This window comes from Rana temporaria, chromosome 6 (assembly GCF_905171775.1).
Source record: "Rana temporaria chromosome 6, aRanTem1.1, whole genome shotgun sequence".
Classification (NCBI taxonomy): Eukaryota; Metazoa; Chordata; class Amphibia; order Anura; family Ranidae; genus Rana; species Rana temporaria.
The window spans coordinates 113,312,187-113,334,864 of NC_053494.1; the positions used below are offsets into that span (position 1 = coordinate 113,312,187).

Consider the following 22,678-nt stretch of genomic DNA (forward strand, 5'->3'; position numbering starts at 1 on the left):
TACTTGGGGCCTTCCTCATCCTGCTGTGAGGGTAACATAATTTGAAAGGGCCCCCTCACACTGGCAGTAATGCTTATAGACCTCTAAAAAGTGGTTCATAATGGACTGGTTTTTAGAGAGCAAAATAGCAGTAGTACTGCTGCCTCCTGTTGCCTATTTTTTTTTTACACACACAGATCCACGTCCTTGTCTGTGTAACCGCCGATCGTGGGTGCCTGGCAGGCATCGCGGCCGCCAGGCACGCACATCGGCATCTCAGTGATGCGGCGGGTGCGCGCACCCCCCAGTGGCTGGAGGCCGTATATAGACGGCCTCCCGGCAATTAGGATCCATATTGCAGCCGTAGAAAGTCGTCAGGCCGGCAGCAAGTGGTTAAGCTAGTGCATTGTTGGTTCTCTTACCTTTTCCTTCGATTTCCCTTCTAAATTTTTTTCTTTGTTTTCTTTGTCTGAATTTCTCACTTCCTGTTCCTCCTCAGTAAGCTGTTCTGGCTGACTAACCACCGCTCGGATGGTGGTAGCAAGTTTACTGAGGAGAAACAGGAAGTGAGAAATTCAGACAAATAAAAAAAACATTTAGAAGGGAAATTGAAGAAAAAGGTAAGTGAACCAACAATGTACTAGCTTAACCACCTAAGACCCGGACCTTTAGGCAGCTAAAGGACCTGGCCAGTTTTTGCACTTTAACTGACAATTGCGCGATTGCGCAATCGTGCGACGTGGCTCCAAAACAAAATTGGCGTCCTTTTTTTCCCACAAATAGAGCTTTCTTTTGGTGGTATTTGATCACCTCTGCGGTTTTTATTTTTTGCGCTATAAACAAAAATAGAGCGACAATTTTGAAAAAAATGCAATATTTTTTACTTTTTGCTATAATAAATTTCCCCCAAAAATATAAAAAAAATATTTTTTTCCTCAGTTTAGGCCGATACGTATTCTTCTACCTATTTTTGGTAAAAAAAAATCGCAATAAGCGTTTATAGATTGTTTTGCGCAAAATTTACAGCGTTTACGAAATAGGGGATAGTTTTATTGCATTTTTATTAATTATTATTTTTTTACTACTAATGGCGGCGATCAGCCATTTTTTTCGTGACTGCGACATTATGGCAGACACTTCGGACAATTTTGACACATTTTTGGGAGCATTGTCATTTTCACAGCAAAAAAATCATTAAAAATGCATTGTTTACTGTGAAAATGACAATTGCAGTTTGGGAGTTAACCACAAGGGGGCGCTGAAGGGGTTAAGTGTGACCTCATTTGTGTTTCTAACTGTAGGGGGGTGTGGCTGTAGGTGTGACATCACTGATTGTGTTTCCCTATAAATGGGAACACACGATCAATGACGGCGCCACAGTGAAGAACTGGGAAGCTGTGTTTACACACAGCTCTCCTCGTTCTTCAGCTCCAGGGACCGATCGCTGGACTCCAGCGGCGATCGGGTCCGCAGGTCCCGTGGTCACAGAGCTTCAGACCGGGTCGCGGGCGCGCATTGCGGGCGCGCGTCGAGGGCGCGCGCCTGCGACCCACGGCTGGGCACTTAAAGAGGACGTACCTGTACGTGCTTGTGCCCAGCCGTGCCATTCTGCCGACGTATATGTGCAGGAGACGGTCCTTAAGTGAGCAAGTATACAAGTCAATGCTTCAATTGGTCTTCCTAATATGTCTGTGGAGATCTTGTAAAAAAAAATTCATCTTGATTGATAGTTTTTATACATATTTATTATTTGTAAAAATAAAATTATTTTCTATATTACCTTGTTGTTGATTTTCTATTAGCACCATCTTAATAGTCCCTGGGTTCCTTAGGTACCCTTCCTTCCTTCATTCATTTTGTACCATATGGGACAGGTGCTTGGATTTGTTGATATTTGTCCACAAACAATATTTTTTAACCACTTAAGCCCTGGACCAAAATGCAGGTAAAGGACCAGGCCCCTTTTTGCGATTCGGCACTGCGTCGCTTTAACTGACAATTGCACGCTCGTGCGACGTGGCTCCTAAACAAAAGTGGCGTCCTTTTTTTCCCACAAATAGAGCTTTCTTTTGGTGGTATTTGATCACCTCTGCGGTTTTTATTTTTTGTGCTATAAACAAAAATAGAGCGACAATTTTTAAAAAAATTCAATATTTTTTACTTTTTGCTATAATAAATATCCCCCAAAAATATATAAAAAAAATATTGTTTCCTTAGTTTAGGCCGATCCATATTCTTCTACCTATTTTTGGTAAAAAAAATCGCAATAAGCGTTTATCGGTTGGTTTGCGCAAAATTTATAGCGTTTACAAAATAGGGGATAGTTTTATTGCATTTTTATTATTATTATTTTTCTTTACTACTAATGGCGGCGATCAGCGATTTTTTTCGTGACTGTGACATTATGGCGGACACTTCGCACAATTTTGACACATTTTTGGGACCATTGTCATTTTCACAGCAAAAAATGCATTTAAAATGCATTCTTTATTGTGGAAATGACAGTTGCAGTTTAAGAGTTGACCACAGGGGGTGCTGAAGGGGTTATGTTTCACCTAGTGTGTGTTTACAACTGTAGGGGGATGTGGCTGTAGGTAGACGTCATCGATTGTGTCTCCCTATAAAGGGGATGACACGATCGATGCAGCCGCCACAGTGAAGCACGGGGAAGCCGTGTTTACACGCGGCTCTCCCCGTTCTTCAGTTCCGGGGACCGATCGCACGGCTGGGTAGATGTACAGGACGTGCCGGTACGTCCATCTGCCCAGCCGTGCCATTCTGTGGACGTATATCTACAGGCGGCGGTCGTTAAGTGGTTAAAGGAACCTATTTAGAAAATAAAAAACAAACCTTTACAACCCCTTTAAGTTCTGTAAGTTGGGAGGTGGGTCCTCCATGGATTGCACTTGTTTTTTTTCAGCACATTCCACAGATGCTCAATTGGATTAAGATCTGGAGAATTTGGAGGCCAAGTCAACATATTGGACTTGTTGTTGTGATCCTCAAACCTTTCCACTGTTATCTGGGAATACAGTTTCAGTAAAGGGGCGTCCTTGGTTAGAAACAATGTTTAGGTAGGTGGTACATGTCACGTATCATCCACATGAATGGCAGGACCCAAGGTCTCCCAGCAGAACATTGCCCAAAGCATTACACTGCCTACCCTGGCTTGCCTTCTTCCCATACTGCATCCTGGTGCAATCTCTTCCTGGCTGCACATGTTGTAAAGGAAAATGTCAGCTTTGGCAACAACCTGCCAGTTATAGGATCACTAAAAAAAATGCTCACCTTTGTCTATGAAAAGGCTCCCTTGCTGACCTAGCTGTTGCCAGAAACAGGGATTTTGCAGCATTCCGGACCAGCAAACGTGCAGTTCTATTGGGTGTAGTGGTTTACCTTACCTGAAGGATTCACATTCATCTTTTAACGCATGACCATTGTCCCTAGTAGAACGCTTAAAACTAAAAATAATCTGTCAAAAATTGTAACATCCTTAGCAAAACAAGTATATTGGGGTAAAAAAGATGGATATATAGGTAATCAATAGAAATATTGTTTTTCTTTTCAATATTATTTATTTTCAATTCTTTCTTTAATTTTTTATGTTTTTATTTATTTATTCTCTACCTGAAACACAGATGTCTATTGCTATTTTCTTTCATATTAGAGTCTCAAAACTTTCACCCAAAATTAAAACATTTTAAAATTTTGGTTCAATTGGGAAAATGTGTGAAACCCAGGTGATGTATGAACCTAGTGTAAAAACGTATTGAAATAAACCCTTGCATATGCAGATTTTTGGCTAGTTTTCTTTGTCGCTAAATATTATATTGTCAGATAAATAGAAAATGGAAAGACATACAGTATGGGGACAGACTCTTGTTTTGTGAACCAACTTCTGCCTGGGTGATACTGCAGGGCACATATTTACACAGCACAGTGCAAGTATTATAATTCTGCATGCTATCATATTTTTTTTAATTTGTCACCATGATGTATTTATATTTTACTTTTGCTCTATGTTAAAAGTGGTTAAACTATTAACAAACATGTGTGTTTGTCCACCAAGCTTGTGCTGAAATAACATTTGGCACGTTTCTACATAAAATAAATACTTTGCCTGTCCCTCAACTACATCTCTCTGATGTTGATTTTCTAACATTGACTTTAAAGTAAGTGTAGCGCTACCCCCGAAGGAGCCGCTGGTTGATTTGGGATCGGCCTATTAAGTTACCCTGGCGTTGTCCAGGGGTGTAATTGTAGAGACAAACAGTGAGCAGAGGTCCAGACAGTGAATAAAGGTTTTTTTCAATGCTTTATTTTCCAGGCCAACACGGCCAACATCAACATCAATTGGGAAGGACAACGTTGATGAATAGAGAGCGAGAAAGAACCTTGCAGTATCAGGCCTGGATATTAAATAGAGCAGTCAGTACTGCTCTGCATAGTACCAATTTGTAACTCATCGCCACTCCAACTGAGTCGGTAAAGTGCCCCTGGACAGACCCTTTTTTACAGGCCTGGCAGCCGAGACGTTACTTAGGATTTCTGTGAGGAACAGGCCTCTCTCACAGACCCGGCTCGGGCCTCTGCCACAGGCCAATTACTATAACTAAGCTAGATAGATAGATGGAGCGAATCCTCCCAGTAGATTTCTGCATCGGTCACCAGATGACAGCAAACATACCTGCCAGTACTCTAGGCACCGGATCCCCAATTGGGTTGTTCAAGCTCTGTTGGACGACCTGCCTCCGGGGTCCTCCTCAAACCGACTCCCCAAACGAACGGCACCCTTGGGATCCTTTCAATAGAACCGGGAACCCAGCCAGTCGCTGGGGTCCACTGATACCTCCGGATGAGGTCCCAAGTAGTCTGCAATTATGGCCAGGTGGGCCACGCCGGCGGGGTCCATGGATGCGAGCACCCTGAGGGTGGATGCCGCACCTGGAACGGGGACCCTGCGAAGATTTTAGAACACATGACACCTGTCACAGATATACTCCTCTTCAGCATGCCCCACGAGGGAAGAAACTTACTCTGCCAGAACCTCTCTGGCGCCAACTGCTGGCCAGGGATGACATTGCATCCCTGGACCACAGACTGACCCAGTGGACATTTCTGGAATGACAGAAGTCCCAAAATTTAAACAAATAGTGAATGGGAGCAAGGTAACTCTCCCATTCCCCACTAACTTTAGCGTAGTGCCCATACTGAAAGTAAGGGGGCGCTACATAAGCTTGGGAAACATTTGTATCTATCATGTCACAATGTTTACTGTGTCATATTACCCTTTGGTCTTGCCCAGGTTTTTTTGTATTACCTTCCTGAATGTTGGAACCTATCATATATCTTTCTTCTGAAGTCCTTTCTGTGTTTACAAGTACAGATTACAAATATAATTACAATGTTTAGCCATAGATGGCTCCCCATCCAAGTTGCCATATTGCATTTCATTTTTTTAAAGTTTTCGAAAGACAGCGGTTCTCAGACTGAAGTCAGCCAAAACATTAGGTACATTTGTGATAGAAGGAATAAATACAATGGGTTCACTAAAATGAAAACTGGGCACAACACATATGTTGAGGAAGACTTGGATCTATCAAACCATTTAAACAATTACTCAGAAATAAATTGTACTAACGATAACGAGTTGGGGAATCATATTGGTTCTAGTAATGACAGTTCAATTTTCAGAATTTGTGGAAACAGAGGTGTAACGGTCACCACCGTTTACGACCTTCCATCACATCCACGACAGCTCATCTGACACACAGACAAATCAGCAGGCATCCCATTTTCCCAGAATCAAGACGAGACACAGCTCTGTACTTGTTCCAAGTGTAATGAACAACTTTAATGGTTTCTTTCAGTCTTATATACAGTACAAGGCATTAAAGGAACAATCAACTCCCCACCCACACACTAAGGCTAATTACTAACCATTCTAGACAGGTCGGCGCTGGCCTATAATTATCATGTCTAATCACTGCACATTCCTTCATTAACAGCATAACAAACAAAACACCATCACACACTGAGTTCCCTAGGCAGACGTTCCGTCTCCGCATACAGCTTGACACCTATTCACACCTCTGAGCATCAATAGGTTTTAGACAGTGTTATCACACAATTAAATGTCTTCCAGGAGCCTGACTCAATTAGCATGTCACTAGTCAGGGCTAATCATAGAATGAGTCACTATTGACTGGTTGGACCAACATCTTGCATTATCTCAAAATCCTGCAATACGAACTATCAGTGATGTCCCATCTCATGTAATACATGAATTATGATTCACTTGCCACCCCATGCCCAAAGAGCACAGGGTGGACTCAGACCCAAGAGTTATCAGTGACGCTGACACAGGAGTATCCCCCATCCTCACAAAGTCTCTGGGTGTCCCGGGTCATTCCGTTACATCTCTCCCCTTTCGGTGGGAGACTGACACAGGAGGAGACCCCGAACGGGTTGACTCCGAAGTCAGTCAGTAGATCCAGTCCTCCAATGCTGGTATCCATACCGTACCCCAAATAAATGGCTCCAAACAGAGCATTACTCACCCCGCCAACTTCTGTCTCCCTCAGAGAACCTGCCTGCCGCTGGGGAGAGGCTTGGACTGGCCCTTCTCCCTGGAGTCCTTTCAGCCGCTGGAGAGAAGACAAGGTGACTGGGCTCAGTCCATCATGTGGTTGGGGATCTGGGCCAACTGGCCCCCATCCCTGGGGTATACCAGTTGAGACTGAAGTCCCATCCACTGGTCCAGGAACTCCCTCTCCTGCTAGGTGAGAGCAGAGGCTTGTGGCACTCTGCTCTGTTGCCAGCTCTTCTGCTGGGTCGCTTTGAGTGGAGACCACAGTCCCATCCACTCCCACAGGAACTCCCTCTCCTGCTAGTTGAGAGCAGAGGCTTGTGGCACTCTGCTCTGTTGCCAGCTCTTCTGCTGGGTCGCTTTGGGGGGAGACCACAGTCCCATCCCCCGATGTCAGCTCAAGCTGCAGTTGTGTGCAGCAGCTAGTAGCATCCTGCCCTGCCATCAGAGATTCAGCTGGGAGTAAATGCTTTACCACCACAGCTTGTTGCTGGGGAGAGGGGCCAATTGCCCCAACTCCCTGGAACTCCACTTCCATGGTGACTGGCATCTGTACCTCTCCCCTCTCTTCAGTTGGTGCTGCTGTGACTTCTGCTGCTGCAGTACCTCTTTACTCTACCCAAGTGGCATCCACAGCCACTATAACCTGGTCTATGATCTCCGGTGGAGGATTAGGTCCATACTGTGCCAGTCCACGTCTAACAGCCCGGTCAAAAAACTCTTCATCGGGTGTCCTGTCTGTTGTGCTGGGCCTTTCAGCTCTATCCATTTGGACAAGCTCTGCAATAATGTCCCTTCTCTTACGGTTGCTGGCCGATCTGCCCCGGCTCTCCAGTAAGTCCTTGAGGGAAGAGAGCTTCAGCCATGCATACAGCGTCTCCATTGTCCTGTGTCCTTGTAGCCATCCTTTAAGCAATGGAATTATCCCACTGCTGTGCCACCACTGTAACGGTCACCACCGTTTACGACCTTCCATCACATCCAAGACAGCTTATCGACACTCCAACCGACAGGACCCGATCAGGTAACAGAAGAACTGGCTTGATTAAAGCTTAACGTGATTGTAAAGGCATTTTTTTCCCCTATAAAAACAATAAACATGTTATACTTGCCCAGTCTGTTGCAGTGGATTTGCACAGAGCAGCCCGGATCCTCCTTCTTGGGTCCCTCTTCTGTGCTCCTGCCCCCTCCCTCCTATTCAGTGCCACCACAGTAAGCAGTTTTCTATGGGGGCACCTAGGCTGAGTCACAGCTCCCTGTGTCCATTCATGGAGAATGCTGGACAGAGAAGGACCTCAGGTAAGTATTAGGGAGGCTGAGGGGGGCTGCTGCACACAGAAGGCTTTTTTTTTTCTTAATGTATAGAATGCATTAAGATCAAAACTTCTGCCTTTGCAACCCCTTTAATAAAGCAATGGGCCCTGATGGTATTCATCCCAGAGTTCTAAGAGAACTTGAAGTATAGTTGTTGGACCATTAACAGATTATTTTGATCAATCTCTTCTAACAGGAGAAGTTCCCCATGACATGACAGACAGCTAATATTGTACCTATCCACAAAAAGGGCCGCAAGGTAGAAGCTGAAAATTACAGGCCAGTGAGTCTAGCATAGGTTGTAGTCAAGTTATCACTCCTGAAAAGAAGGATCATTGATCACTTAAAATATTCAGCTTTCTGGGCCCAAAGCAACATGGCCTTACTGAGGGCAGATCATGTCAGACTAATCTGATTGAATTTTTTTTTACTATATTATCAATGTTTTGGACCAGGGTGGTGCTGTGGATATAGCATATCTTGATTTCAGCAAGGTATTTGATACAGTTCTACATAATGATCAAATACAAAAGTTGTACAAGCTAGGACTTAACCATTGGGTGGTTCAGTGGATATGCAGTTGGCTAAGAGAAGGAAGAAGGAAGTTTATGCATCAGATTTCAACTGTGGAAGTACTGTTATGCAAAGAGTAAATGTATGCCACCCCCTCAAATGACTGCATCTTCCGTCTTGGCCATTCAATATTTAAGCAGATAGCTTTTAGTCCTGATAGTCAAGGGCACCCACATATGGACTGGTTATTTTCGGAGAAGATCCAGGATAACCTTTCATGGCTAATGGCTTTTGGTAAATTGTATCTGATGTCAAATGATACTGTTTATACAGTTCAAAGAAATCTAATACTAATTAAAGTTTAAACAGTGAAATTAGGCCCTGGCTATACCTATCATAAGACCTACCTCAGATAGCTTTTCCTGACGTTTTGCACTTTCGCTCTGTGCTCATTCATTGCAATCTTTGTGTGTCAGTATCTCTCAATGTTTTTCAGTCTTCTAGAGCAATGGTTCTCAACTCTGTCCTCCAAGTACCCCCAACAGGCCATGTTTTGTGAATTTCTCTTAGATAAAATAGCTGTCCAAAATACCAAGCCATTGACTCTGATTTAAAGCACCTGTGCAAGATAAAGGAAAACCTGCAAACATGGCCTGTTGGGGTACTGGGGACAGGGTTGAGAACCACTGTTCTACAGCATAAGTTCTGTGTGTATTAAAAGGAATAACTTATCAGGAGATTTATTGAGCTTAATAAAAGCACTTGCGCTATGATGCCATGTAGCTATCTTGCCACTGATTTTCTTTGGTGAATTCTAATATTCTTTTTATTTATTTTTTTGTATGAAGGTACGTTATTTCAGATACTGTACTGTATTGGCTATTAAAGTTTTCTTTTTTTTTTCCTTAGGCCCGGAGATGAAATTTAGAGGAGTGTTTTATCCGATCATCATCTTCCCTGGAAGAATAGCTGATCTCCATGTTGTCACTAAGGAAGAATCAGGTTAAATGAAAACTTTGCTCTTTTTAAGGCTTTATTCTGGGCTAAACAAATATTGTCTAGATATAAATATCATGTAAATTCTTACTTGAATAGTGGTGTCCTTTGCTAATTTCCTCCAGATCTGTGCATTAATTCTGCATAAAACCACTCCTTCACTTTTGTCTCTGTGCAGAAGTTTCCTGTAATAACAACCCGTCTCTGCTGCCCACTCTCTTTGTGTAGGGTGACTGGTCTTGGATCTGCCCCTTTGTGTTGTTTTCTGCAGGCAGCCTGCAGTGGGTGGACCTGTAAGGCCCCATCCACAACTCTGCTCTATTCACAGGCTACAGTGATAATATTTCTGTTAATTCTATAGAGTGATGCCGCGTACACACCATCGCTTTCTGCGATGAAAAAAAACGACGTTTTGAAAAACGTCAATTTAATTGACTGTGTGTGGGCAAAAACGTCGTTTTATGTCTTCTAAAAAACGACAAAAAAAAATTGAAGCATGCTTCAATTTTATGTGTCGTTTTTGGCCGACGTCGTTTTCTGTGTTCTAAACATTGACCGTGTGTAAAAAACGTCGTTTTAAGCATGCGCATGCTCAGAAGCAAGTTAGGAGACGGCAGCGCTCATTCATGTAAAACGACTGTTCAGAATGGAATCAGCACATTCGTTAAGGTGTTTTTCAGCTTATAGACAAGAAAAGAAAGCGCTTCTTTAACCCCTGCTTTTAACTGCTACCCAGAAATGGACGTTTGTTGCGGCTGATCTTGTTACATAGTTATGACAAGCTTTTAATTAGTTTCTTTCTTGTTTGATAATGTTTATGTTTGTGTTCTGTTATTTAGTTGTATCTTCCATCTTTAAAATTTTAAATATATATCCACCTTTTTTTTTTTGGATTTTTATTTTGTCACCAATTTTATTTTAAATCTCTATTTTGTGTTGATTTGGGAGTGTGTGAAGTGGCTGCAACAACATAATTTTTTCTTGAACTCACCCACAAGCATGTTTTTTTACCTTGTTAATGTTTGCAAGAACTATTTGGGAATGGGTCTGCCCACTCACTAATGATCTCTTAAATCTACAATAAAGAAACATGGTCAAATGTGGCTGAAAAATTAACATTGCATTTATTCTGCACAAAAATTCCAAAAAAAAATGGTGGCAACCCAAAAACACAACATAATAAAAACAAAGATGCCAAGGAAGGCAGCACTTTAGAGCATGCTTGAACTTTGCTGAAAAAAAGGGTCCCCGAAGCCACCAATTCAGCCTGTGAGTCAACATAAAAATTCCATCAGGGGCACCGTGTTATTTTTTGGGCTTTTTCTTCCCAGCAGCCTTCCCTGCAGTCTTCTCTGCAGTCTTCCCTGCAGCCTTCCCTGTAGCCCGAGTCCTTGGGGGCTGGATTCCTGGAGGAGATGAAGTGCCAGGAGCCAGAGCAGCCTGATGAAGAGGAGGAGCAGGAGCAGGAGCAGGAGGAGCAGCAAGGACAGGAGGAGCAATCCGCACAATGTCGGTGTCGTCATCGAGCTGCCCCAGGGATGCCATGCTTATGGCTTTGAAGATGAGTTGTTCGCAGCGCACACGCTGGCTCTGCTCCAGATTGTAGAGCTTGGCTGCAATGAGCGCTGCGAACCCCTCAACTTCACTGGGTGGCTCTCGGATGGCTGCAGTAGCTTGGCGAAGCAGGCCCTGGGTCTCCTCCTCCATTTGTCGCAGACTCCTGAGCCGTTTATTGGGATTGCGGAATGGAGGGATCCGGGAGATGGTATCCCGCCGGCGTGCCTCCTGGGTCCCACTGGGGCCTGCCACCTCCTGGCTCCCAGTGGGCTCTGCCACCTCCTGCCTTGCAGTTGGCCCTGGCTCCTCCTGGCTCCCTGTGGGCCCTGTCTCTTCCTGGCTCACTGTGGGCCCTGTCTCTTCCTGGCTTTGGTCTGCCTGTGTATCAAAAAAAGGAACATAGTTTATTTGTGTTTGTCATTAATCACACACATTTTTTAAATCATGAGTGATGCAAATTGAATGTCAATATATATTACACACAGGGTCGCCATCCCTAATTATGTGGCCCCTTACACACCTTCAGACATGGTCCCCCTGGAATTATGTGGGTTGTTGCAGGCCTAATTTAGGAAATAAGTGGCCTTTTCCCCCAAAAAATAATTTTTAAATTTCGTGTCAACTAGATAGTACTCAAAAAGGGTGTTTTCCATCTGGGACCCCTTGCAGGTGTATTGCGTTACTCCCCCCTACTGGCCTCTCTGAAAATGCCACCCACTCCTTCATAAACATTATTAATTGGGCAATTTTGTCCCCATCCTGTTTTGCCACTACTGACTATTGATCTTATCCCTAAACTTAGGAGATTCACTTAGAATTTAGAACAATAGTAACATAAATTTAACATTATTACTAGACTTGTCATATACTAACTAAATTCATACAAAAAACACATACCATGCTCCATGGGTCACAATTGGGGTCCTCCAGGAACTCTTGCTCTTCCTCCGAGCTTGCCTGCTCTTGTCTGCAGAGAAGACTGGAGGATTGGCTGCTGGGAAGCTGGGAGCTACCTCTTGGGGGAAGGGTAGACATGGATGCCCTGGTCTCAATGTGGTCGTCCAGGAACTGCAGCTGACTGTAGTACCACAGGGTTGGTTTGTAGATGGAGTCAGCTGCAGCCCCAGACCTCATTGAGGCCAGGACTTGGACCCGTTGGGCCCTGTAGGTGCCCCTGATGGAATTTATTTTGCTTTTCACAGTGGCTTTTGTGGCGTTGGGGACCCTTGTTTTCAGAAATTCAAGCATGCTCTCTTTTGCTTTTTCCCTGGCATCTTTGTTTTTATTTATTGTATTTTTGGTTTGCCACAGAACAGGATGTTCCTTCCATTTTTTAATAAATTCGGTCAGGAACTCCGCATCCTTGAAGGGATCCATTCTTTCTGCACATGAAACAGAAGCCAAAACATAATGTCATTAAAGCCACTAGCTTACTTCCCCTAACTAGCCCACAAACTCATTCCCTCTTCACTATAATAAAGTCGCAAAAAATAACTTGCGTATCGTCGTTAGGAAAGATCGTGATTTACGCCTTCTTCCACAGACTATGCACGCCGTTTACAAACACGTCCGATCCCTTTTTACACTACGCACGCGTGACGCTCCGCACGACACCCCGCCCCTGACGTTCGGTATCGTCCTTTTCACGCCCCTTCTCTGTCGTTTGGTGAGGGAGAAAAGATGGACAACATGGAGGTGTATTCCAGCTCAAGCCAGGAGGCAGGCCAGGCCCAACCACGCCGCAGATTCCGATGCAGAGCCTCCAACATGACATTTAATGAAATGGTGGAGATGGTCACCATATTGAGGAGGGAGGACCATGATGCCAAGCATGGCCCCTACATGCATCCAAATAAAGTAAAAGCAAAAATTATGGAGAAGGTCATCCGTAGGCTCCAGCGGAAGTTTGGAAAACGCAGGAGCAGAGAGCACCTGCGCAAAAGGTGGTTCGATTTAAAAAAGAGGGAACCCCACCAACTTGCCAAAATAAATAGGGTGATTCGAAGAAGAAGTAAGTTTTTTACATGTGTATTATTTATTTTGGTGTGTTCTTTGTGCCATGTTTATTTTTTTTGCAGGTTGACCATAATTAATATTATGAATGTGGACGCATGATTCAGTCGTCGTAGTCGTCGTTCATTCGCTGACTTTCAATAATCCAATACCATATTACTGAGAAATGGCATCATGCCTAGTTTGCATGTGCAAAGGGGAGTTGAAGCACTGTGTCATAAATAAAAACGTAAATGTAGGAATTGTGGGCGAATGAACGACGACTCCTAGGACCAATTATTCGACACAAATATGAAAGTTGTGACATTTTTGGGGCTTAAAAGGTGTCTTCAATTCTGGTATTGATGTCAATGTGTTTCAGCTTATTTTTGAACAAACTTAAATACCTTGAGATTCACAAAAAGGAGCATTTGCTCATCATTTTTTTATTGAACATGTGTACTCAGTAGCACAATTGTTTGTCACAATCACAACCTATGTTGGGTCACACACAGGGGTGAGCAGATCCAGGGGATACTTGGTTAGCTTACATATAGAAAAAAAAAACAATTGTCACCAGATTTGACATTACTTTGTGAATGGATTAAATACTGGTCTATTTTCTTGGAACGCTTTTTAAAAACAACAATATTGCCCTCTTTTTTTATCATTTCAAATAATTTTGGGTCATTTCAGGCCGCTCTTAATGTTTTAACCTCCTGTTTTCCCTTTCTTCAACCTCGTAGGGCACAATGAAGCAGCAAGGCAGGAGGCACAAGCCAACCAAGCCACACCCCCGAGGGATGTAGATGAAGGGGAACCTGCCACAACATCCGGTAAAGTAACATATACCACATTTTCAGGGAATATAGATATAGGCATACAATCTTTTAACACATGTTTTGGTTCCACATTTCAGGTGGAAATCGGGCTGGTCAGGGACTGGACACGTATAGTGCCCAGCTCCTCATCGGCGAGGTTCTCACATGCAGGGCCCAAGTCGAGGACATACGTCTGGTCTGCCGGGAAATTCACCACAAAGCGAAGACGCTGGAACGTCAGCTTAAAAATTGTATTAATGTTTTGGGGAGGGTTTAATTGTTTGTGTTCCTTTTTATTTTGTAATAATTTTAAAAACCAAAAAAAAAAAAAAAAAAAAAAGATTCAATTTTGTACTAATAAAAAAAAAGACAAAAAAAAAAAAAAATGATTCTATTTTGTACTAATAAAAAAAAAGACAAAAAAATAAAAAAATGATTCTATTTTGTACTAATAAAAAAAAAGACAAAAAAATAAAAAAATGATTCAATTTTGTACTAATAAAAAAAAAGACAAAAAAATAAAAAAATGATTCTATTATGTACTAATAAAAAAAAAGACAAAAAAACAAAAAAATGATTCTATTTTGTACTAATAAAAAAAAAGACAAAAAAATAAAAAAATGATTCTATTATGTACTAATAAAAAAAAAGACAAAAAAATAAAAAAATGATTCTATTATGTACTAATAAAAAAAAAGACAAAAAAACAAAAAAATGATTCTATTTTGTACTAATAAAAAAAAAGACAAAAAAATAAAAAAATGATTCAATTTTGTACTAATAAAAAAAAATGATTCTATTATGTACTAATAAAAAAAAAGACAAAAAAACAAAAAAATGATTCTATTTTGTACTAATAAAAAAAAAGACAAAAAAATAAAAAAATGATTCTATTTTGTACTAATAAAAAAAAAGACAAAAAAATGATTCAATTTTGTACTAATAAAAAAAAAGATAAAAAAATGATTATATTTTGTACTAATAAAAAAAAAAAAAAAAATTATTGTACTCCAAAAAATGTGTGTGTAGTTATTGGTATCAATGCTGACTCATTAAATTACTCAGGCATATTTGTAGAGTTATTAAGATTTAACACTCAATTTAGGACATCCCAAACACATGGCTGGATGAGAACCTAGGAAAAAGAAACAATACCCCAAAAATAAAATAAATAATATACAAAATAAATTTACACTGTGTAATCAAGAAAAAAGAATATTTTATTAGTTAATGAAGATCGGGCATTGCAATGGCCCCCCTCCCCATAAAATAGTCCACATAGGATTGACGCACTGCACGTGCGGTTTGGGGGGCCAAGCCTCTATGGCTAGCCTCACGTCCCGGCTCCGGAGCCACAACATCTGCCTCATTAGTCAATACCGTGAGGTAATTTTGGGAATGTCTCTTTAAAAAATTGTGGAGAATGCAACAACATAAAATAACGTGATTCCATTTGTATTCCGCAAGGTTGATTGCTGTTAAAAACAATCGGAATCAGCTGGCCATGATTCCAAAGGCATTCTCTACCACACGTCTTGCTCTGGCCAGCCGATAATTAAAAACCCTCCTCTCATGGGTGAGGGTGCGTACGGGAAATGGCCTCATGAGGTGGGGACCCAAAGCAAAAGCCTCATCTGCAAAAAACACGAAGGGCAGACCCTCTTCATTCTCCTCCGCAGGTGGCAATCCTAGGTCCTCCGACTGAAGCCGTTGGGCGAACTCCGTCTCCGCAAAGACACCGCCGTCCGACATCCGGCCATTTTTCCCAACATCCACGTACATGAACTCATAATTGGCAGAGACCACCGCCATCAAAACAACGCTGTGGAACCCCTTGTAGTTGTAGAAATGGGATCCACTATGGGGTGGGGGCACAATGCGGATGTGCTTGCCATCAATGGCTCCTCCGCAGTTCGGAAAGTTCCAACGCTGGGAGAAGTCCGCTGCCACAGTCTGCCATTCCTGTGGCGTGGTGGGGAACTGGATAGAAAGATAAGAAAAAATCCATTCAAACAAACATTGTGAACAGAATATATCTACAATTTCAAGGGATCCCACCAAAACTTAAACAAAAAAGGTTAGGATTAAAAAATAACATGTGAACACTAAGCATATTAATCACCCCCTCTGATGTTCCAAAAATATAATTAGGGGGAGTGGGGGCCCAAGATGAGTTTGTCACCTGAGAAACCACCCCACAAAAAAGAAAAAATAATAATAATAAAAATAATTATTAGTATGTAGTGAAACAATCTTGGGGGGGGGGGGGGGTTTGGACAATGGAGGCCACAAATAAACGGGGATATAGGGACACACAAAATGCAGCACTACAATGGAGGCCACAAATAAACGGGGATATAGGGACACACAAAATGCAGCACTACAATGGAGGCCACAAATAAACGGGGATATAGGGACACACAAAATGCAGCACTACAATGGAGGCCACAAATAAACGGGGATATAGGGACACACAAAATGCAGCACTACAATGGAGGCCACAAATAAACGGGGATATAGGGACTATGCTAGGTGGGTTTGGCCACAACATAGAATGATGGACAGGTTGGCTAAATACAATAAACATGTAGGGCTTTACAAATTGTGTAGAACAGCATACATAGAGACAAAGTGAACATTCTGAGCATATTAGAAACAGGTAATTTTTTTTTTTTAGGGCCATAGTTTGACCATTGAAAGAACACCACTTACCTTAACATAGTCCTCCTGAAGAACCCGAATGATGGCCGAACAGGTATCCGGGATTATGAGGCCCAGAGCCTGGGGGGAGATGCCCGTCGAGAACTTCAAGTCCTGCAGACTTCTCCCTGTTGCAAGGTAGCGCAACGTTGCAACTAGCCTCTGCTCAGCAGTGATGGCTTCCCGCATAACGGTGTCCTGCCTGGTGATATATGGCGACACCGAAGCCAAAAGCTGCTGAAATACGGGGTCAGACATCCTAAGAAAATTCCAGAAATCATCAGGGTTATTTTCTCGGATCTCCCGCAGCAGAGGCATATGAGAGAACTGGTCCCTGCATAGCAACCAGTTCTTGGTCCACAACCTCCTCCTCACCCTGTTCATGGACCGTCGCTGGGATGCAGCGCACATCCTAACAACAAGCACAGCACGATCTCGGCGACGAGTTCGTACCCGCAACATGGCTAGAAAACGGTCGTCAAATCAGATCAGACTAAAAATTACGCCCTGAAGTACAGAATGGCCTTTGAAGAATGACCTGCTAAACAGCACCGTGCACACAAAACGTAATGCCAAAACAAATACGTCCTTAGTACAAGCACTGTATCACAGATCCGACGACAAATAGACAAACTGTACGACAGAAAACAAAATTTAAAGCACAGTCACTGAAAATCACGAATCGTATCTCACCAAACTTTTACTAACACGCAGCAACACGATATCAGCAAAAGAGGCCGTCTTCCGCATGGAAACGACCCTTTATAGTGACGTCGTGCGTGATTGACGGAACTGCGCTTTTCTAGAGCGTTGTGAAAAAGTGAAGGTGTGTATGCTACGTCGTTGTTCAAATTGAAGTTTGAAAAATGTCGTTTTTTTAAAGCACATAAACCGTCGCATTTTTTCATCGCAGAAAGCGATGGTGTGTACGCGGCATAACACTTGCGCTTGCTAAGCCACTTGGTACACAAAAAGTGGATTTATATCCTTTGTGACTATTAAGGATTATAGTTAAAGAAAAGTTTTTGTGCCCAGAGTCCAGCTTTAATGTGTTTATATATATATAAATAATCTGCAAAAGAGTCTTAATTAGTGAACATGAGATAACTTAAAAAGGGCCTAATGCCGCGTACACACGATCAGGCTTTTGCCAGGCCAAATCACATCGGAATTCCGACGGAATTCCATCGGGGAAAATAGGACATGTTCTATATCTAAACTATGATGGAATTAATCGTCATTTCCGATTAAATAACTCCGATGGGGCTACACACGATTGGAATATCCGATGGAAAAAGTCTGAAATTCTGATCGTCTGTACGTGGCATAAGACAGCAATGAAATTGAGGTGCCCTGTGATTCCTGTGGTCTGCAGTAGTCTTAAAATCCTTGCGTCCCTGTGGGATTCTAGACTCAGACTGGACATGGTTCCATAAGTTCAAAGAGACGCGTGCAATCTATACATCAATGAGACCCAGTCATATAAGGTGATGTTTTGAAATGGTGGATGGCACCTCCAGTATGTAAATCCAATCCACGATATCTTCAGCAAAATTTGTTTAGATAAACAGACAGCATACTTTGAAGTGATTTCCATTTTTGCAGTCAAATTGCACCTATGTTATGTTTGTTGCGTGCCCCAATTCACATAACATAACTTAAAAATTGCAGGTAGGGTTTTTTTTTAATGTTTTTTCTGAACCCTCCAGAAAGGAAAAATCCTTCTAGCTCTCTTTGTTTGAGGGGCTGTGTAGCTGTGTTCGCCATAATTAACCCTGTCTGTACTGTGTATGCAATGCACATTTTTATTATTAATTGTGACTAGATTTGAACACTGTCTGTCAAAACAATTAGTCAAAGGTGTAGAGACTGAGCTTCTTGCATTGCATGTTGATGAGTACATACTTAGGACAGACTCAATCTAACATTTTTCAAAAAATCTTGCAGTCAGCCATGACACCTTCTCCTATGTAATATCTCAAAGATAAAAAAAAAAACCAGGGCATGCTGTCTAAATGGGAACACATAACAAACATATAGTGGGGTTTTCTCAAATTTGACTGCAAAAGTGGAAACACACTTTAATGTCACCAACAAAAAGCAGGGACATTTTAAGGCCACTAGGGGCCTCTTCCTCAGGCTGCAGTCACCATCATTGTGTAATGGTGATATCTTGGATTAGACTGGACATGGGGTCTTGACTTTTCTTCAAGTTGAGTTTAAAACCCTTCGATTAAACCTACTAAGTCTGGTTTTGACAAAAAAAATTCAACAGGCAAGAGCTAACACCAGTAGGGGGAAGGTCTTAATTTGAACTTTGTAGTAGGTTGAAGCTCTGTGTACAGTTTGGTTTTAAGATCATTATAAAGACAAATGCAGAAACTTGAAGGCCCTCAAAAAGTTTGTTTCAATACTGTAGTTACTTTAGGTACTGCAGAAGGACAGAATAATTACCGGTATACATTTTTGAAAGAATGTATTTACATTTTAAATTGCTTATTGGATCCACTTTTTCCTTCTCACTGCTCCTCCCTGTTTAGTTTCCCAGATTGTGGGCATTACTAGCTTAGGATATGGCAAAACACAGCTTCCATCACCCCTTTGTGTAGCTGTAATATAATATAAATGTAATCACTTGCTTTTGAGCCATGGTCTGTGTGTCAGACGGTGCATGTGTAAAGCCGAAAGGCAGAATGACTGGGTACGTGTGCCTGCGTTTGATAATGAGTGGCATTGCTTCTCCCTATGCACTCCTGTAAAAAAAAAAAAAATCTTTAATTTTGCGTTGTCGGAACTTGGAACTACAAACTGACGATGTGTGGATCTCAGCTTCTATAGCAGCTACAATCATGGGAATTGTTTTCTATATGTTTTATTCTAATTATAAAAGCCGCAATACAGCTACTTATAATGACAGATCCTATTTAACATTGAAAATGCTGCATTTACATGTATGGTTTTAAATTATCCCTGTATGTTAGGGCAGCATTTACATTTTTTTTATCTTGTTGCTAAATGAAGACAATAGACAACAGAGGTTCTGTTTTTTGGGAATAAATAGGTACTTTTTTTTACCCAAAATAATGAAGTGATTGCAGGCATCAGACTTTACAAATAGGGATGAGCTTTATGTTCTAGTCGAACATGAGTTCAACACGAACATTGTCTGTTCGCCAAACAGCGAATAATTTGCGGTGTTCGCAGCAAATTCGAAAAACCACGGAACACTCTTTAAAAGTATATGCAAGTTATTGTCCTAAAAAGTGTTTGGGGACCCGGGTCCTGCCCCAGGGGACATGCATCAATGCAACAAAAAGTTTTAAAAACTGCCGTTTTTTCAGGAGAAGTGATTTTAATAATGCTTAAATTGAAACAATAAAAAAGGACTTGTCCCAACTCGGTGTGTGTGTGTGTGTGTGGTTTTTTTTTTTTACATTTTGACACTTTTTTTGTGAAATGGTAGGGGTACAATGTACCACGTTACCAATTCACATAGGTGGGGCCGGGGATCTGGGGGTCCCCTTTGTTAAAGGGGGCTTCCAGATTCTGATATGCCCCCTGCCTGCAGAACCCCACAACCACCGGGCAAGGGATGTGGGAATGGGGCCCTTGTTCCTATTAACATAGATAAGGGTCTGGTATTGATTTTTGGGGGGAGCCCCACGCCATTTTTTTTTATTTGGCGCAGGGTTCCCCTTAATATCCATACCAGACCTGAAGGGCCTGGTAATGGAATTTGAGGGGACCCCACGTATTTTAATTTTTATTTTTCAATGACTTTTAACTGTGTTGCAGGGACCAGACAATTCATTATAGCCGCATTTCCTTTTAGAAATGTCATTTTGTGCAGAGACTGTTATAAACATTCGGGAAACATGCGCTACTTTGCAGGCATGCTATAGACACCCCCAGGTATGGCTATTTAAAGGAATATTTTACTTTTATTGTTTCACTTTAAGCATTGTTAAAATCATTGCTCCTGAAAAACTTTTTTTTTACTTTTTTTGCATTGATACATGTCCCCTGGGGCAGGACCTGGGTCCCCAAACACTTTTTATGACAATAACTTGCATATTAACCTTTAAAATTAGCACTTTAAATTTTTCATGTTCATGTCCCATAGACTTTAATGGTCTTCGCGTGTTCGAACAAATTTTTTGCCTGTTCGCATGTTCTGCTGCAAACCGAACCGGGAGGTGTTCGGCTTATCCCTATTTACAAAGATTGTCTAACCCAGAGTTCTTTATTATAGGAATTACAGTGGGAGCAGCTTGCAGCCTGACAACACTAAAAGCAACCTTAGCTGAAGCTGTCTCTGCTATTTCTGAAGACAAAAGCAAGTTGTTCAGAGCCCTTCTGCAGCAGCTTTCCTCTCTAGGAGGTGCCCAGATCAGAAACACAGCTGTAAGTATGTCCAATGTACTTTTGCATGCTAGTATTAATCATTGTGTTAAAATTTACTAAACCCAACCAGATGGGCAGATGTGGACAACAGGCAAGAAGAAACTGTATTTGTCAAGGGTACCCACCACTGTTTTTTGTATGAAGCATCCATCATACTGGGGTAGTGCGGTCAGTTAACACTTTCCTTTTCTGTGAGGTTAAAGAGAGATTTTCCAGCAGATTGGAGAACCTCATTTTGTGTTGATGAGAGCTTCCAATTGTCAGAAAAATATCACTTACCATGACAGCTCAAAACAGCTCCAGTCCTTTCCAAGTATCAAATTGGATATGGTTGGGATGGGATGGAGTGGTTGAAGTCCGCCACATTTTTTTTATATGAAACACCAGCCACTACAAGCTCTGTCATTAATTATACACTTCAATCTCTTCCAGTCTTTAGGGGGAAACATCATTAGCCGTGCTACAACCTCTGATTTGAACCCGGTTCTTGCAGCAGGAGGCTGCATCCTCAATTTAACCTCAAAAGGTACTGGAGCTAAACAAAATGATGGTCTTTTATTCTGATATTCCAAAATAAAATAGTTTGTTACCAAAAATCTATTTTAGTTACTGTATAAATAAATATTTTCAGGATGAACATATGACATTATAGTCAGAATTTTACAATGTTCTAGTTACCCTATCATCAGCCTTAACAGTGTTTAGGACAGTCATAACTAAATGTGGGTCCAAGGGTACACAAAGCCTAAAGGCATTAGCATATTAGGAATCAGGCAGGGAATGGACACATTTTGCTGATTAAACAATGGGAATTTATATGCCTCTCATGTGACTGTATTAAGAGATGAAAGCTGGGGAGAACAATAAAATAATGAAGTTTCCAATACAATTTTCCATTGTATCTGTATTTGAATTGTATATCATGTCCCGATACTTTAGCTTATACAATGCCCCAGTAAATCAGTGCATGCACTATTTAAATAACAAATACTGTTGCAAGCGGCTCCCCAGTCCAATAATGCTGTCAGGCACCCACTTGTAGTACTCTATTTCAGCCAGCCAAAGTATTATACAGTGAAGTCCTCCAGGGCCGGGGCTAAAGGTTAGTATTTCTGTGGATTACACTAAAGGATGATGGAGAAGCAGTAAAATACATCATCACTTAAAGCAGATGTCCGCTGAAAAAAAAATATTAAAAGCAAGCAGCTACAAATACTGCAGCTGCTGACTTTTAATATCAGCACACTTACCTGTCCTGGACTCCAGCGCCGTCCGCAGCAGAGGACCAGCGATCGCTCTTCACTCTTCTTCCCCCCCCCCCCCAGCCATCCTTGGTAAGGGAACCAGGAAGTGAAGCGCTCTGGCTTCACTGGCTGGTTCCCTATGGCGCATGCGCGAGTCGTGCTGCCCCTGCTAATTGGCTCCTGCTGTGTTCTGGGAGCCGAGTGTTCCCAGAACACAACGGGGACAGGGACGGGAGGTGAAGTCCTGCCCGCAGTCTACCCGCAGACTGTGTGGCCGGAAGTGGGTGCAGATACCTGTCTTTAGACAGGTATCTGCACCCCTCCCTGAAAGGTGTCAAATGTGACACCGGAGGAGGGAGGGTTACGATCAGCGGGAGTTCAACTTTAGGGTGGAGCCTCTGCTTTAAAGGGAAAAGACTTGGATAAATGAACAAATACAATTTGAAGAATAATGAAATGTTGAATTTAACCACTTGACCACTCAGCACTTAAACCCCCTTCCTAACCAGACCAATTTTCAGCTTTCGGTGCTCACGGTGTCATACGACACTGTGCCCATATGACATGTT

General features: G+C 42.0%; 1 protein-coding gene across 1 annotated transcript in view; it reads left to right on the plus strand.

Annotated features, from left to right (window-relative positions):
* Window positions 1–22,678, plus strand: part of LOC120943718 (aldehyde oxidase-like) — a 189,124-nt gene that overhangs the window by 59,355 nt on the left and 107,091 nt on the right. The window contains exons 10-12 of the mRNA XM_040357193.1: window positions 9,305–9,397; window positions 20,714–20,865; window positions 21,298–21,391. Coding sequence (XP_040213127.1) covers window positions 9,305–9,397; window positions 20,714–20,865; window positions 21,298–21,391 — 339 coding nt within the window. The remainder of the gene's footprint in view (window positions 1–9,304; window positions 9,398–20,713; window positions 20,866–21,297; window positions 21,392–22,678) is intronic.